At 53.2% G+C, this 17028-nt stretch overlaps 1 protein-coding gene across 1 annotated transcript in view; it reads right to left on the bottom strand.

The window, feature by feature from the left end:
• Positions 1 to 11696: 11696 nt before the first annotated feature.
• LOC133343665 (myosin heavy chain, non-muscle-like) overlaps positions 11697 to 17028 on the bottom strand; it is a 42532-nt gene continuing 37200 nt past the window's right edge. Inside the window, exons 23-25 of the mRNA XM_061553393.1 lie at positions 15840 to 15986; positions 14938 to 14998; positions 11697 to 14058 (exon numbers count right to left, since the gene is read on the bottom strand). Of these exons, the coding sequence (XP_061409377.1) occupies positions 13394 to 14058; positions 14938 to 14998; positions 15840 to 15986 (873 nt within the window). The 3' untranslated portion in view covers positions 11697 to 13393. The remainder of the gene's footprint in view (positions 14059 to 14937; positions 14999 to 15839; positions 15987 to 17028) is intronic.

Below are 17028 nucleotides of genomic sequence, written 5' to 3'. Positions count from 1 at the left end.
CCCACTTACTCACCAACTCACCCACCCACTCACCCACTCACTCACCCACTAAATCACCCACTAACTCACCAACTCACTCACCCACGCACTCACCCATTCACCCCACCGGAGGTCACAACTCACCCACTCACTAACTCACCCACTAACTCACTCACTAACTCAACAACAACAACCGCCATTCGCCACTAAGTGGCGGTGACGTCACCACGACGCTTGTGCCAGGCCATGTGCACCTTGAGGCCACGTTAAGTGTCGAACGCCTGCTGGCAGGAGGTCACGGGGCAGACCCAGCAGGTGCCACGGGTCGACTGACTGAGATGACTGACTGATGCACCACCTGTGCCCCCTACTTTGTTGCCAACTTGCTGTGCTTTAGCCACCCGGCGCTCCGCTCGTTCTTGTGAGCATCGCTCCTCCGCCCTCCGTTGTTGTTGGAGGGCGACTGCCTCCAACTGCCCAGTAGCTTCCTTCACGAGCCTCCTCCATAGAGGCCGATCTTGACACCGCTGGTACCAGTCATCGGCAAGTCCAGTCAGTTCCACGTCCTCCTGCACCACATCACTCCATCTCTTCTCTAGCCCGTGCCGCGCCAGTTTAGCCCCCTCGATCCGGCCGAACAAAAGCTGTTTAGGCATGCGGTGGCTGGGCATGCGGGCTACATGACTCAGCCAACGCAGCCTTGCCTGCCGGAGGAGCTCACCGATGGGACTTTGCCCAGATCTTTCAAGGATTTGTGATCTCCTCACACAATCCAACCTGGTTAGACCCAGGATGGATCGTAGGCAGGCCAGCCTAAATGTTTCTTACCGGCGAAGATGCTCCATTAGGGGGGTCCACGTTTCGCAACCGTAGAGAAGGGAGGGAATGACCGTGGCCGAGAAGACCTGAAGCTTCGTGCGGAGCGACAGACCAGGTAGCTTCCACACGGCGTTACGCAACCGATGAAAAGATATTGCCGCTCGACTGATTTGGACTGAGACCTCTGCTGTTAAACTGGAGCCGGTCATAAGCACACTGCCCAGGTATGGGAAACTCTCCACTCTCTCCACAACTGCCCCATCACCAATTGGGAGTTGTGTGGGTGGAGTGTCCGATGGTACAAAATACCTAGGCAGGTGCTTAGTTTCGGTGGGGCTGATGGTAAGGCCCCACCTCTTAGTGGCATGCTCCAGTCTCAGCAGAAGCGTCTCCATCTCCTCTGAATGAGCAGCTATTACCAAATCATCGACATACATAACGTGGTTGACCAATAGGGAGCCATCCCTTGATCATACCCGGGCATCGATCAGCCTCCCATTATATCTGTACCAAATGGAAATTCCCTTTGTGCAGCTATTGAAGGCTTCACGAACTACGTGGTCAAAATAGATGTTAAATAATGTGGGAGCCAGAGGACATCCCTGTCGCACCCCAAGGTGTACAGGGAATGGCTCTGACTCCCGGCCACGTAGTTTTACCTGGGCCCACTCACCATCATGAAGCTCCTTAATGATCATGAACAGGGTGTCAGGGACTCCGAAAGCACGAAGAACAACCCAGATCCCAGGCCTACTGATGGTATCATAGGCCTTGACCAGGTCAATAAAGCAGAGATGTAGGTCTTGTTGGAATTTCCTATACCTCTGCTGTAGCAGACGGAAAGAAAATATGGCATCTGTGTGGGACCGCCCTTTCCTGAAACCGCATTGGGGCTCCACAAGCCTCTCCTCAGCGTGCCTAGCAAGGCAATGTTGAATAATCCTTGCCAGGACCTTTCCCGGCACACTGAGGAGTGAGATGCCCCTGTAGTTGTTCCAGTCTGTGCGGTCCCCATTCTTGAAGAGGGGGACCACCAGGGCATCCTTCCAATCCCGCGGAACCCGTCCAGTGGTCCAGACTGTTGTTATGATGTCATATAGGGCAGTCTCTGCATAAACGCCACCCTCCCTCAGCATTTCGCTTAGGAGATCATCTCTGCCCGGTGCCTTTCCTGGTCTCAGACTCCGGATCGCCTTCAGTACTTCCTCAACAGATGGCACCTCAGCCAGCCACTCACAGGGGGTGACTTCCTCCTCTAATATTTGAGGCACCGCAGCCTCAGCAGGGTCATCCCCACTTTGTCCCATTATGTTTTCCTGGCTGAGGGATTTCCTCTCCCCCAGGACCTCACAGAAATACTCAGCAAATCTGCAAACCTGTTCCTGGGGGTCGGAGATTGGATCACCGTTTTTCCCCTAATGATTGTAATAGGTGTGGCGCTGCAGGTTACTTTTTTGATGGAGTTAAATAGTGATTTGTGATCGCGGGCCACTGAGGCAGACTCCATCTCCTCAGCAACCCGTGACCACCACCCATCCTTGCAGCGCCTTACGGCTCTTCGAACCTCCGAGCGAAGGCTGCGGTAAGCCTCCTCATTCTCTGACGTGAGATGCTGTAGCCGATGAGAGTGGGCCTGTCGCTTTTTCTCAACTATCCTGAACACCTCCTATGTCAGCCAAGGTCTCTGGGGAGGTCTGGACCGCATACCCAAAGCAGCCATTGCAGCTGCATGAGTCACAGTCCTAAACCTCGCCCATTTACCCTCGACATCAGGAGGAGTGGGGGACGATGCCAACCCCAGCCGCAAGCGATGATGAAACTCTCGCTTGCAACTTTCATCAGCTAACTGAGACCAGGCTACTTTTGGTTGGAATGGGGTCCTGGGTGTACACCCACTACCGGAGTGGAAGAATGGCAGGCACATCTTACAGATGACTAGTCTATGGTCAGAGGGCAGATCAGCTCCACGGTAGGTCCTGGTGTCAAGGACATGGGCTCGCATCTGCTGGTCCGTCACTATGTAATCCAGCAGATGTTCTTGCTTGGACCCGGCATGCATCCATGATGTTGTGTGGATGCGCCGATGCCGGAAGGGCGTGTTGGTAATTACAAGCTCATGGGCTGCACAAAAATCTAGCAGCCTCCTACCGTTGTTATTGATCTGATCTAGCCCATGCCCTCCAATCACTCTAGACCAGGTGCCAGCGTCATGACCAACTCGGGCATTGAAGTCACCCAACAAGATGACTCTATCCCGAGTGGTCACTTTAGCCAGCACCTGTGACAGGAGGTCATAGAAGGCATCTGACTCATCGGCTTTGCCTGCATCCCTCCACGGATGTTCGTCTTCGGTGGGGGCATAAGTAACCACGACCACCACTCCTCGCCTCCGGTTGATGGGAAGGCGAGCCCAAAGTAGCCTGGAGCTTACAGCTTCCCACACTTCACTGCCACGCTCCCACACCCCCTTCATTATTTTGTTCAGAAGAAGAGCCACACCCTGTTGTTTGGCAGTCTCCTGCCCCGAGTAGAGGACTGTCCATCCCTCATGGTGGCAGGAGCCAGAACCGGTCCACCGGACCTCCTGAATGCCACAGAGATCCAGGCGGTACCGGTCCAGCTCCCGACAGAGGAGTGGCAGCCTCTCCTCAGCAGTGAGCATTCGCACATTCCACGTGGCCACACGAAGTGGTTTTTCGTTGTTTCTGGAAGAGCCCCGAGGGTAAAGATTCAATCTCCTGGCTCCGCCAATTGGGGTTTGGCCAGGAGATGTCATAGACGCCTGTCCGACCGGGGCCTCCGGCACAAGCTTATTAGTTACATATTTAATTCGTGGTTTCGTGGTAATTAATTGAAGGTGGAGGGGTTACCAGCCCCTCGCACGCGTCCAGAGCCCCCGTTTAGCCACTGTGGTGGTCACAGACGCCATGAGGGGAGAGGCCAATCTATATTGGCCCTCCCCCCACAGCACTGTCCATGGCAGAGTTGCCTGTACGGCACCGCGAGGAGGTAGGGGGTTGTTTTTGCTCACTCACTAACTCACCCACTAACTCACCCACCTACTCACTCACTAACTCACCGACTAACTCACCCACCCACTCACTCCACTGCAGGTCACCTCCGCTTATCTCTCTCTCTGCTTCTTCCCTCGCACCCCTCCGCTGTCGAATTCCCTGCCCCCATCATCGTCGTCTTCTTTTCTCCAACACCGCTTTACAATAATAATTAACTCAACAGCCTCACCAACAACTTTGGCAGTGCAGTCGTGCCGATGTTTTTTCTTGCTCGACTTTTTGATCTCGTACTGAGCAAGCCCAACCCCCCCACCCGCCAACCCTGCGTTGGAAAACAAAAAAAAACACCCGCAGAGGAAGTTTACAGAGGTCACGTTTTTGCATGAAGACCTTTGAGGAAGAGGGGGGGGGGGGAGTTGGTTCTTGCCTCTGCCCGTTCATGTGAGCGGATAAACCCGGCGGGCGGGGAGGGAGGGGATTTGAATCTGTGCAGTTCGACGGAGCCGCGCGTTGTTTACCCCCAGAGACCGCCCCCCCCCCACCCCCCCCCCCAACGTTGGCACGACGTTCCGTGCTCACTTGGTCCGCGTCCTTGTTCAGCGACGTCCTCGCGTCTCACCTGAACCCGCGTCTCACCTGAACCCGCGTCTCACCTGAACCCGCGTCTCACCTGAACCCGCGTCTCACCTGAACCCGCGTCTCACCTGAACCCGCGTCTCACCTGAACCCGCGTGGTGGGACTGATAACAATGCGTGTGCCAGTGTAGCAGCACACTACACCTTTACCTGTGTAACACACCTGTGTGTGTGTTACCTGCCCCACCCTGTGTAACACACCTGTGTGTGTGGTACCTGCCCCACCCCGTGTAACACACCTTGTGTGTGTTACCTGCACTACCCTGTGTAACACACCTGTGTGTGTGTGTTACCTGCACTACCCTGTGTAACACACCTGTGTGTGTGTGTTACCTGCACTACTCTGTGTCACACACCTGTGTGTGTGTGTTACCTGCACTACTCTGTGTAACACACCTGTGTGTGTGTGGTACCTGCCCCACCCCCGTGTAACACACCTGTGTGTGTGTTACCTGCACCACCCCGTGTAACACACCTGTGTGTGTGGTACCTGCCCCACCCCCGTGTAACACACCTGTGTGTGTGTTACCTGTACCACCCCGTGTAACACACCTGTGTGTGTGGTACCTGCCCCACCCCCGTGTAACACACCTGTGTGTGTGTTACCTGTACCACCCCGTGTAACACACCTGTGTGTGTGTTACCTGCACTACCCCGTGTAACACACCTGTGTGTGTTACCTGCACCACCCCGTGTAACACACCTGTGTGTGTTACCTGCACTACCCTGTGTAACACGCCTGTGTGCGTGTTACCTGCACTACCCTGTGTAACACACCTATGTGTGTTACCTGCCCCACCCTGTGTAACACACCTGTGTGTGTGTTACCTGCCCCACCCTGTGTAACACACCTGTGTGTGTGTCACCTGCACCACCCTGTGTCACACACCTGTGTGTGTGTCACCTGCACCACCCTGTGTAACACACCTGTGTGTGTGTGTTACCTGCACTACCCTGTCACACACCTGTGTGTGTGTTACCTGCCCCACCCTGTGTAACACACCTGTGTGTGTGTTACCTGCACTACCCTGTGTAACACACCTGTGTGTGTGTTACCTGCACTACCCTGTGTAACACACCTGTGTGTGTGTTACCTGCCCTACCCTGTGTAACACACCTGTGTGTTACCTGCACCACCCTGTGTCACACACCTGTGTGTGTGTGTTACCTGCACTACCCTGTGTAACACACCTGTGTGTGTGTTACCTGCACTACCCTGTGTCACACACCTGTGTGTGTGTGTTACCTGCACTACCCTGTGTAACACACCTGTGTGTGTTACCTGCACCACCCTGTGTCACACACCTGTGTGTGTGTTACCTGCACTACCCTGTGTAACACACCTGTGTGTGTGTGTTACCTGCACTACCCCTGTGTAACACACCTTTGTGTGTGTTACCTGCCCCACCCTGTGTAACACACCTGTGTGTGTGTTACCTGCACCACCCTGTGTCACACACCTGTGTGTGTGTTACCTGCACTACCCTGTGTAACACACCTGTGTGTGTGTTACCTGCCCCACCCTGTGTAACACACCTGTGTGTGTGTTACCTGCACTACCCTGTGTCTCTCCCTGCGCTCCACGCCTGATACGTCGTGGGCAGCAGAGGGTAGTGTAGGAACACCCATTGTTGTACTGCACTCCGTGCTGCGGTGGGGTACATTCTATGCTCCCCGCCTTCACCAAACCGCACTGAGCCCAGGAGTCTGGTGACAATTTCGTCAAATAGCCCCCACGACCCGCACGGCGTGGGGAGGCTTTCAATCAGCAGTGGATGGACACAAATGGCCTCTACCGGTGTGCGTGTAACACACCTGTGTGTGTGTGTGTCCCTCACCTGTAGTGTTACAGGTAAACAGTCTCCTGTCGGCCCCCGCCTCGGCTCGCCCCGCTGTCACACGCAGCAGCAGCAGCAGGAGCAGCAGCTGAGTAGAAACTGTTGCGTTTATTTGGGACACCCCATTCTCTACAGATGATCCTGCTGCTGCTGATACTGCGTCCGCAGTGGTGCACGAATTACAACAGCCCCACCTAATTCGTCATGAACACCGGCTCTTCTTCAGAGCGCATTACATCACACACAACTTTAATCTAAATTGTCTTATGGTTGTTATTGTTTGACTTGCATCACACTGGGATTTTTGCACACAGCGTTGTAATACGGTGCTTTTTTTGGAAGATTCGCTGGTTTATCAAGGATGTTTCTGTTGCGCGTCATCACTTTAAGATGTTCTCTGTTCATATTTTGTTTGTTGCGGTTGCACCCGACTCAAGAGCCGCATGGCTCACAGGGCTCCACCTAATAAATGAAACTTGATCTCGTCAAGGACCTGTAAACCATCATCACGCAAACTCCGCTCATCCTCACAGCAGCAGCAGCGGCGTTTGCCTCGGCCATCGAACGAAGACTGGTCACTTGCATTGCAGCCGTCTGGAACGCTCTTCCTTCCAATGTTAGGAAGCTACTGTAGCTACACACACTTAAATTATCATCTAGATTGAAGATGCACTCCTTTAAAACTCTATTCTTTGGGTCTTTCGGCAATGCCGCGTAGATAGAGCAAATAAATAAAAAATATAGCAATATCACGAATATTTTCTCAGCAGCTCTCCCGCGATATATATGACGATTGCTTGTGTTGCGATCGAAACGTCGTGATTTTTTTTTATTATTATTAGATCTATCTACTTGGCTTTACCGAAGGACCCAAAGAATATGAATTCCTGCAGTCACGAAAGCTTTAAGTCCTTTAGAACTGTTTTTTGTGTGTATAGTTCGTTGTATTTAGTTATTAAATAAAGGCTAAATGAAGCACTTAAAGATAAATAATAAAGTTTTTTTTCCTATTAAGGTTGTCGACCTCCGATAAGCACGGTTGGCTACGTACGGTGCGAAAGAATTTCAGCACATACGAAGGATCATCGTCTGAAACGTCGCTTGCTATATACACTCGACGATATATATTTCTATGTCTCGTCCTTTCAAGGCCACACACACAGACCCACGAAATGTTGTTGACGAATATTCAGAGTTGCTTTTGTTGTTGAGTTTAGGCACCACTGCAGCGTCAGCAGCACCACCACCACCAGCACCCAATGCGATTCGCTGAATGCGAACGACAGCGGTGCGGTGACGGCACGACAGAGCAGAGACGACACCCATGCTTGGAGGCGACTTTAGAGACTTCTCTAACTTCGCGGCAGCTTCAGAGCCGTGTCAGGGGCAAGCACAGCCGACCATAGCAAAGACAAATCTGCAAAACGCCCTCTTTAATAATTAATAGGTTTTTTCTCCTTTTTTTTCTGGCAACAAAACTGAAATCTTTTTACGAGGATTCATGTCTGCATTAACCACAATACTCGCAGTCAAGGGCGTACGACTTTTGGCGTCCTCTGGTCGCAGAAAGCCGTCCCTTGGTGTGGACCAATTAGTTTCAAGGACAATGCACTTATTATCAGTGTTTTTTGTTTGCATTTTGACTGCAAGTATTGTGGTTAATGCAGACATGAATCCTCGTAAGAAGGTTTCAGTTTTGTTGCCAGAAAAAAAACCTATTATTGTATTTTGGAACTGGCAGACGAGGTCGAATGATGTAAACGCCCTCTTTATTGCTTATTGGACAGTTTCTAGTTTTAATAACCGGGCATGCGCCCTGCACACCTCGTCGGCTAAGCAGAAGTTGAGACTGAGACAGAGTTGAGTCTGAAACAAAGTTGAGTTGAGACAGAGTTGAGTTGAGACAGAGTTGAGACAGAGTTGAGTCTGAGACAGAGTTGAGACGGAGACAGAGTTGAGTCTGAAACAGAGTTGAGACAGAGTTGAGACAGAGTTGAGACTGAGACAGAGTTGAGACAGAGTTGAGTCTGAAACAGAGTTGAGTCTGAAACAGAGTTGAGACTGAGACAGAGTTGAGTCTGAGACAGAGTTGAGACTGGGACAGAGCTGAGACAGAGTTGAGTCTGAGACAGAGTTGAGTCTGAGACAGAGTTGAGACTGAGACAGAGTTGAGACAGAGTTGAGTCTGAGACAGAGTTGAGACTGGGACAGAGTTGAGTCTGAGACAGAGTTGAGACTGGGACAGAGCTGAGACAGAGTTGAGTCTGAGACAGAGTTGAGTCTGAGACGGAGTTGAGACTGGGACAGAGCTGAGACAGAATTGAGTCTGAGACAGAGTTGAGTCTGAGACGGAGTTGAGACTGGGACAGAGCTGAGACAGAGTTGAGTCTGAGACAGAGTTGAGTCTGAGACGGAGTTGAGACTGGGACAGAGTTGAGACTGAGACAGAGTTGAGTCTGAAACAGATTTGAGTCTGAGACAGAGTTGAGACTGGGACAGAGCTGAGACAGAGTTGAGTCTGAGACAGAGTTGAGTCTGAGACAGAGTTGAGACAGAGTTGAGTCTGAGACAGAGTTGAGACTGAGACAGAGTTGAGACTGAGACAGAGTTGAGACTGGGACAGAGCTGAGACAGAGTTGAGTCTGAGACAGAGTTGAGACGGAGACAGAGTTGAGTCTGAAACAGAGTTGAGACAGAGTTGAGACAGAGTTGAGACTGAGACAGAGTTGAGACAGAGTTGAGTCTGAAACAGAGTTGAGTCTGAAACAGAGTTGAGACTGAGACAGAGTTGAGTCTGAGACAGAGTTGAGACTGGGACAGAGCTGAGACAGAGTTGAGTCTGAGACAGAGTTGAGTCTGAGACAGAGTTGAGACTGAGACAGAGTTGAGACAGAGTTGAGTCTGAGACAGAGTTGAGACTGGGACAGAGTTGAGTCTGAGACAGAGTTGAGACTGGGACAGAGCTGAGACAGAGTTGAGTCTGAGACAGAGTTGAGTCTGAGACGGAGTTGAGACTGGGACAGAGCTGAGACAGAATTGAGTCTGAGACAGAGTTGAGTCTGAGACGGAGTTGAGACTGGGACAGAGCTGAGACAGAGTTGAGTCTGAGACAGAGTTGAGACTGAGACAGAGTTGAGTCTGAGACGGAGTTGAGACTGGGACAGAGTTGAGACTGAGACAGAGTTGAGTCTGAAACAGATTTGAGTCTGAGACAGAGTTGAGACTGGGACAGAGCTGAGACAGAGTTGAGTCTGAGACAGAGTTGAGTCTGAGACAGAGTTGAGACAGAGTTGAGTCTGAGACAGAGTTGAGACTGAGACAGAGTTGAGACTGAGACAGAGTTGAGACTGGGACAGAGCTGAGACAGAGTTGAGTCTGAAACAGAGTTGAGTCTGAAACAGAGTTGAGACTGAGACAGAGTTGAGACAAAGTTGAGTCTGAAACAGAGTTGAGTCTGAAACAGAGTTGAGTCTGAAACAGAGTTGAGACTGAGACAGAGTTGAGACAAAGTTGAGTCTGAAACAGAGTTGAGTCTGAAACAGAGTTGAGACTGGGACAGAGTTGAGACAAAGCTGAGACTGAGACAGAGTTGAGTCTGAGACAGAGTTGAGACTGGGACAGAGCTGAGACAGAGTTGAGTCTGAGACAGAGTTGAGTCTGAGACAGAGTTGAGATTGGAACAGAGTTGAGACTGAGACAGAGTTGAGACAGAGTTGAGTCTGAGACAGAGTTGAGACTGAGACAGAGTTGAGTCTGAGACAGAGTTGAGACAGAGTTGAGTCTGAAACAGAGCTGAAACTGAGACAGAGTTGAGTCTGAGACAGAGTTGAGACTGGGACAGAGCTGAGACAGAGTTGAGTCTGAGACAGAGTTGAGTCTGAGACAGAGTTGAGACTGGAACAGAGTTGAGACTGAGACAGAGTTGAGACTGAGACAGAGTTGAGACAGAGTTGAGTCTGAGACAGAGTTGAGACTGGGACAGAGTTGAGTCTGAGACAGAGTTGAGACTGGGACAGAGCTGAGACAGAGTTGAGTCTGAGACAGAGTTGAGACTGAGACAGAGTTGAGTCTGAGACGGAGTTGAGACTGGGACAGAGTTGAGACTGAGACAGAGTTGAGACTGAGACAGAGTTCAGACAAAGTTGAGTCTGAAACAGAGTTGAGACTGAGACAGAGTTGAGTCTGAGACAGAGTTGAGACTGGGACAGAGCTGAGACAGAGTTGAGTCTGAGACAGAGTTGAGACAGAGTTGAGACTGGGACAGAGCTGAGACAGAGTTGAGTCTGAGACAGAGTTGAGTCTGAGACAGAGTTGAGACTGAGACAGAGTTGAGACAGAGTTGAGTCTGAGACAGAGTTGAGACTGGGACAGAGTTGAGTCTGAGACAGAGCTGAGACAGAGTTGAGACTGAGACAGAGTTGAGTCTGAGACGGAGTTGAGACTGGGACAGAGTTGAGACTGAGACAGAGTTGAGACTGAGACAGAGTTGAGACAGAGTTGAGTCTGAAACAGAGTTGAGTCTGAAACAGAGTTGAGACTGAGACAGAGTTGAAACAGAGTTGAGTCTGAGACAGAGTTGAGACTGGGACAGAGCTGAGACAGAGTTGAGTGTGAGACAGAGTTGAGTCTGAGACAAAGTTGAGTCTGAGACAGAGTTGAGACTGGGACAGAGCTGAGACAGAGTTGAGTCTGAGACAGAGTTGAGTCTGAGACAGAGTTGAGTCTGAGACAGAGTTCAGACTGGGACAGAGTTGAAACAGAGTTGAGTCTGAGACAGAGTTGAGTCTGAGACGGAGTTGAGACTGGGACAGAGTTGAGTCTGAGACAGAGTTGAGTCTGAGACAGAGTTGAGACTGGGACAGAGCTGAGACAGAGTTGAGACTGGGACAGAGTTGAGTCTGAGACAGAGTTGAGTCTGAGACGGAGTTGAGACTGAGACAGAGTTGAGACTGAGACAGAGTTGAGTCTGAGACAGAGTTGAGACTGGGACAGTGCTCGGATGGGCGACCACAGTGCACAGCATCGACAAATCCGAATCTGCACATCCAAAATCAAAGCGTTTATCACACAAACCATCGACAGGAAGTTGCTTGAGACTGCTGCGAGGCTACGCGGTGAGCTGCAGAACCATCCACTGCGCCGTCCGCCTTCACGAGAAGCGACGATGACCGACGTGGTGAAGTATGGTCGAGAGGCCCTCATCTGGCAGTGGATTGACAGCAGCAGCTGTGAGTGGCACAGGGACTGCCTCGTGTGCACACGTGGTTTCACCGTGAAGAGAGGCGAGCTCGAATCCAGGTCCCATCCGTTTCAATCGTGTTTTATTATTGAACTGTTTTATTATTGATGTGGCACCAGGCAGTTTTGTCTTCAACACAAGAATTAGAAAAATAAATCTCAAGAGCACAAATAAAATAAAACCTTTATTCACTTCAAACAAAAATAAGATTTTTTTACTCAAAACATTTTATAATTATTAATCACGCATGGATGTTATTTAAGAGTGCAAATTCTATAATCATTGCTAGTTGTAATAACATTACATACAAAAAAACATTTATAAAAAAAATCACAATAGCGTACATATAAACTGACGAGATATTTGTGGCACACAACATCCCAAACGGTGCAACACAGCAACCCCTGGGCTCGCACTCGCTCCCCTCCGACTCGCTCCACTCGTGCGGGGAGGCCTGGGGACCAGGGCCGGGTGATTCCCCTTCGCCTCCATTCACATCGGGAGCTAAGGGGCACCCTGTGCCGTCAATTGTGCGACGCGACGCGACCACCCATCCCTCACCGTGAACACCCATCCCTCACCGTGAACACCCATCCCTCACCATGAACACCCATCCCTCACCATGCACACCCATCCCTCACCGTGAACACCCATCCCTCACCATGAACACCCATCCCTCACTGTGAACACCCATCCCTCACTGTGAACACCCATCCCTCACCGTGAACACCCATCTCTCACCATGAACACCCATCCCTCATCGTGAACACCTATCCCTCACCGTGAACACCCATCCCTCACCATGAACACCCATCCCTCACCGTGAACACCCATCCCTCACTGTGAACATCCATCCCTCACCGTGAACACCCATCCCTCACCGTGAACACCCATCCCTCACCATGAACACCCATCCCTCACCGTGAACACCCATCCCTCACTGTGAACATCCATCCCTCACCGTGAACACCCATCCCTCACCGTGACCACCCATCCCTCACCGTGACCACCCATCCCTCACCGTGAACACCCATCCCTCACCGTGACCACCCATCCCTCACCGTGAACACCCATCCCTCACTGTGAACACCCATCCCTCACCGTGAACACCCATCCCTCACCGTGACCACCCATCCCTCACCGTGAACACCCATCCCTCACCGTGACCACCCATCCCTCACTGTGAACACCCATCCCTCACTGTGAACACCCATCCCTCACCATGAACACCCATCCCTCACCGTGAACACCCATCCCTCACCGTGAACACCCATCCCTCACCATGAACACCCATCCCTCACCGTGAACACCTCTCTCTTGGCGCTCGGGGCCTCAGCCGCGTCGATCTGTCTCCAAGCCACCGGCCCCAGTAAACATGCGCCGTTGGGCCAACCTTCGGCATGTTGTCGGTACTGTCGGGACCAAATGTTGGACCGACGTCCCACATTTACTGGGAGGTCCTCGGTTTGGAGATTTCTCACTGTGCACAATTGTGTGGGTCTCCGCTATGGGACCGAACCATCCTGTTGTTTAAGGCGGAGTCCTAACACTGGTCCCAGGTCCTCATTGTGTCGGAGCTCTCTCTCTCATGGTACCCACGTCCTCATTGTGCAGGAGACCACATTCCCCCGATGGCTATGCTGGGATTAGATGAGAGCGAGGTCCAGGGCTACAACATCTCTAACCCAACTCGCCCTCGTGGACAAGACGATGGTGAACAAACAACATCAACAGAAAACAACACATCAGCAGCATTTCACACACCCCCATTGAACGATCTTTACTTAAGCCCATTTTTCTTTATTTAGCACCCATCTCACTGCTCCTGGGAGACACCTGCTCCGGTCCGGCCGGCCTGGTCGCAGGCCTCAGGGGGTGACACAGGGGCCCCTGCCAGGGGCGATAGCGACCGGAACGCCGGGAGCTCGGGAACCCCAGCCAGGGAGCGGGGTGGAGCGCAGCTGACCAAACTCCCCAGTGTTGTACATCGCACCTCCGCCTGCATCCTCCTCATCACCATCATCATCATCGCCAACATCATCTTCACCCTCCTCCCCATCGCTTCTCCTACCGGCCACGAGGTCCTCTCGATGGGACCCCTCCGTTGAGTCCTCGTGAGACAGGGGCGAGCGGCGAGGCCACGCGCGGTGACCGCGCGTCGCCTTCTCCGCGCGGCGGACGGGGGACAAGCTCGAGTGGCGGGGGCGTCCGATCGGCTGCGGGGTCCCCCCGGAGCGCCCCCCCTGTGACTCCTGCGACCCCTGCGACCCCACCGACCCCACCGCCGTGCGCGGCGACGACGACGCCGACGTGGGGAGCGGCGAGGGCCGCTCCTCGCGAGGCGACGTCGCGGCGGGCCCTGCGGCGGGGCGGAGTTGCGTCGGCTGGGACGGGCGTTCGCCCGCCTCGGCGGCGAGCGTGGAGCCCCACGCCTGCTTGCCCCTCCCCCCATGCGAGAGGTCGTATGACAGGTCGGGCGACAAGTCGTGCGACAGGCCGCCATCCTCCAACCTCTGCTCCAGATGGATTTTGTCTGCAAGACGATCGCAAAAGGAATATCTTGGTTGAAAGACTCGCTCGCCCTGACACGGTGCCAGCACATTTCCCATCTTCCCACGTGCGCGTGCGTGTTTGTGTGCAGTCCCATCATCGGTGAGCTCCCCCGGCAGGCGAGGTTGCGTTGGCTAGGTCATGTAGTCACATGCCCAGCCACCGCGTGCCCCAGCAGTTTCTGTTCGGCCGGATAGAGGGGGCTAAACGGGAACGGCACGGACCGTACTGCATCAGATAGGACTGATGCAGTACAGGAAGATGTGGAGCTGAGTCGACTTGCCGATGACTGGTACCGGCAGTGTCAAGATCGGCTTCTGCGGAGGAGGCTCGTGAAGGACGCTACTGGGCAGTTGGAGGCAGGCGCCCTCCATCAACAGCGGAGTGCAGAGGAGCAACGCTCCCAACAATGAGCGAATCGCCGGGCGGCTAAAACACAGCGAGTTGTCACAGTGCAGAGCATAGCTGGTGCATCTGTCAGCCATCTCAGTCAACCCACAGCACCTGGGTCTGTCCCGTGACCTGTCTATGAGCCTTCTACACTCTACCTGCTGGCCTCAAGGTGCACCTGTCCTGGCAGGAGCACTATGGTGACATCTCCACCACTTATTGGCAAACAGCGGCTGTTGTGTGTGTGCGTGCATGCGTGTGCGTGCGTGAACGTGTGTGCGTGAGTGTGCGTACGTGCGTGTGTGAACGTGTGTGCGTGCGTGTATGTGCGTGTGTGAACGTGCGTGCGTGAACGTGCGTGTGTGTACGTGCGTGTGTGAACGTGTGTACGTGTGTGTATGTGTGCGTGCGTGTACGTGTGTGTATGTGTGCGTGCGTGTACGTGCGTGTATATGTGTGTGTGTGTTCGTACCTCTCATGAGCTTCTTGTTTTTCTCCTTCAGCAGCTTCAGCTCGATCACCAAGGCCGTCACCTGCGCCACGCAGAACCACGGCGCACGGCGGCAGTGACGCCCGCCAGCACCCACACCGCGGTTACACACTCGTGGGGGGGGAGAATGATGTGGTGTGTACGCGTGTGAGTGGTGTGTGTGTGTGGTATGTGTGTGGTGTGTGTGTGGTATGTGTGTGGTGTGTGTGGTGTGTGGTGTGTGGTGTGTGGTGTGGTGTGTGTGAGTGGTGTGTGTGTGTGTAGTGTGTGAGTGGTGTGTGTGTGGTGTGTGTGTGGTGTGTGTGTGGTGTGTGTGTGTGGTGTGTGTGTGTGTGTGTAGTGTGTGAGTGGTGTGTGTGTGGTGTGTGTGTGGTGTGTGTGTGAGTGGTGTGTGTGAGTGGTGTGTGTGTGGTGTGTGTGTGGTGTGTGTGTGAGTGGTGTATGTGTGGTGTGTGTGTGGTGTGTGTGTGGTGTGTGTGTGTGAGTGGTGTGTGTGTGTGGTATGTGTGTTGTATGTGTGTGGTGTGTCTGGTATGTCTGTGGTGTGTGTGAGTGGTGTGTGTGTGGTGTGTGTGTGGTGTGTGTGAGTGGTGTGTGTGGTGTGTGAGAGTGGTGTGTGCGAGTGGTGTGTGTGCGAGTGGTGTGTGTGCGAGTGGTGTGTGTGAGTGGTGTGTGAGTGGTGTGTGTGTGTGGTATGTGTGTGGTGTGTGTGTGGTATGTCTGTGGTGTGTGTGTGTGTGGTGTGTGTGTGTGAGTGGTGTGTGTGGTGTGTGCGAGTGGTGCATAATTTTGGTGTGCGAGTGCTGTGTACTGGTGTGTGTGTGTGTGCGTGCTCTTGTGTATGTGCGCGTGGCGCGTGAGCCGTGTGTTGACGGCGCCCGTGCCTTGTTGGAGTTTGCTTGTGCCTCCTTCCTCAGCTGCTGGAGCTCGGCCTCCAGGCTCTCAAACCCCGGCGTGGCCCGCACGGCCCGCAACTCCTCCTCCAGCACTCGCACGCGTCCCGCCTGCCCCTCGATGGCCTCGATCGCGTTCTAGCGAGCGCGCCGCACACACACACATGCAACAACCACCGTTGGCCACGAAGTGGTGGTGACGTCACCACGGCACTTGTGCCAGGCTATGTGCACTTTGAGGCCACGAACGCCCGCTGCAGGAGATCACAATGCAGACCCTGCAGGTGCCATGGGTCGACTGACTGAGATGACTGGCCGATGCACTACCTGTGCCAACTTGCTGTGTTTTAGCCACCCGGCATTCCGCTCGTCGTGAGCGTCGCTCCTCTGCCCTCCACTGTTGTGAGAGAGCCTCTCCCCAACAGTCTGTTAGGCTCCTGTATAGCCTAACAGACTGTTGGGGCAAGAGCGCCTATGAAGGTCGGCACAGCACACGAGAGGCTGGGTGGCCTGCATCACGCCCGGCCGCCTTTGTTTCCCTCGTGGCAATGTGTACACACCACACCAGGTACTAATTTTGAGGCTGAGTTGACCTAAGGGAGGCCCAGGACCGGTTCAGGTAATCATCGTTGACTGTGTCCGTGAGCAGGAATTGAACCCGGTTCACCGGGTTCATAACGTAGCGCGCGAGCCGCTACACTACCACTCCCCATACACCACACACCCCACACACATACTACACACACCCCCTACACACATACTACATACACACCCCACACACACACCCCACACACACACCCCACACACCCCACACACACCCCATACACACCCCATACACACCCCACACACATACTACACACACACCCCACACACACACCCTACACACACATACTACACACACACCCTACACACACACACACATACTACACACACACCCTACACACACACACCCCACACATACCCTACACACACACACACCCTACACACACACACCCTACACACACACACCCCACACACACACACTACACACACACACTACACACCCCACACACACCCCACACACACACCCTACACACACACCCCATACACACATACTACACACACACCTCACACACATACTACACACACACCCTACACACACACACACACATACCCTACACACCCTACACACACACACCAC

This window comes from Lethenteron reissneri, chromosome 18 (assembly GCF_015708825.2).
Source record: "Lethenteron reissneri isolate LAM-NWPU_2019-01 chromosome 18, ASM1570882v1, whole genome shotgun sequence".
In the NCBI taxonomy this organism is placed as follows: Eukaryota; Metazoa; Chordata; class Hyperoartia; order Petromyzontiformes; family Petromyzontidae; genus Lethenteron; species Lethenteron reissneri.
The sequence above is the reverse complement of the archived record's forward strand: the minus strand, read 5'-3'. Positions and strand labels throughout refer to the sequence as shown.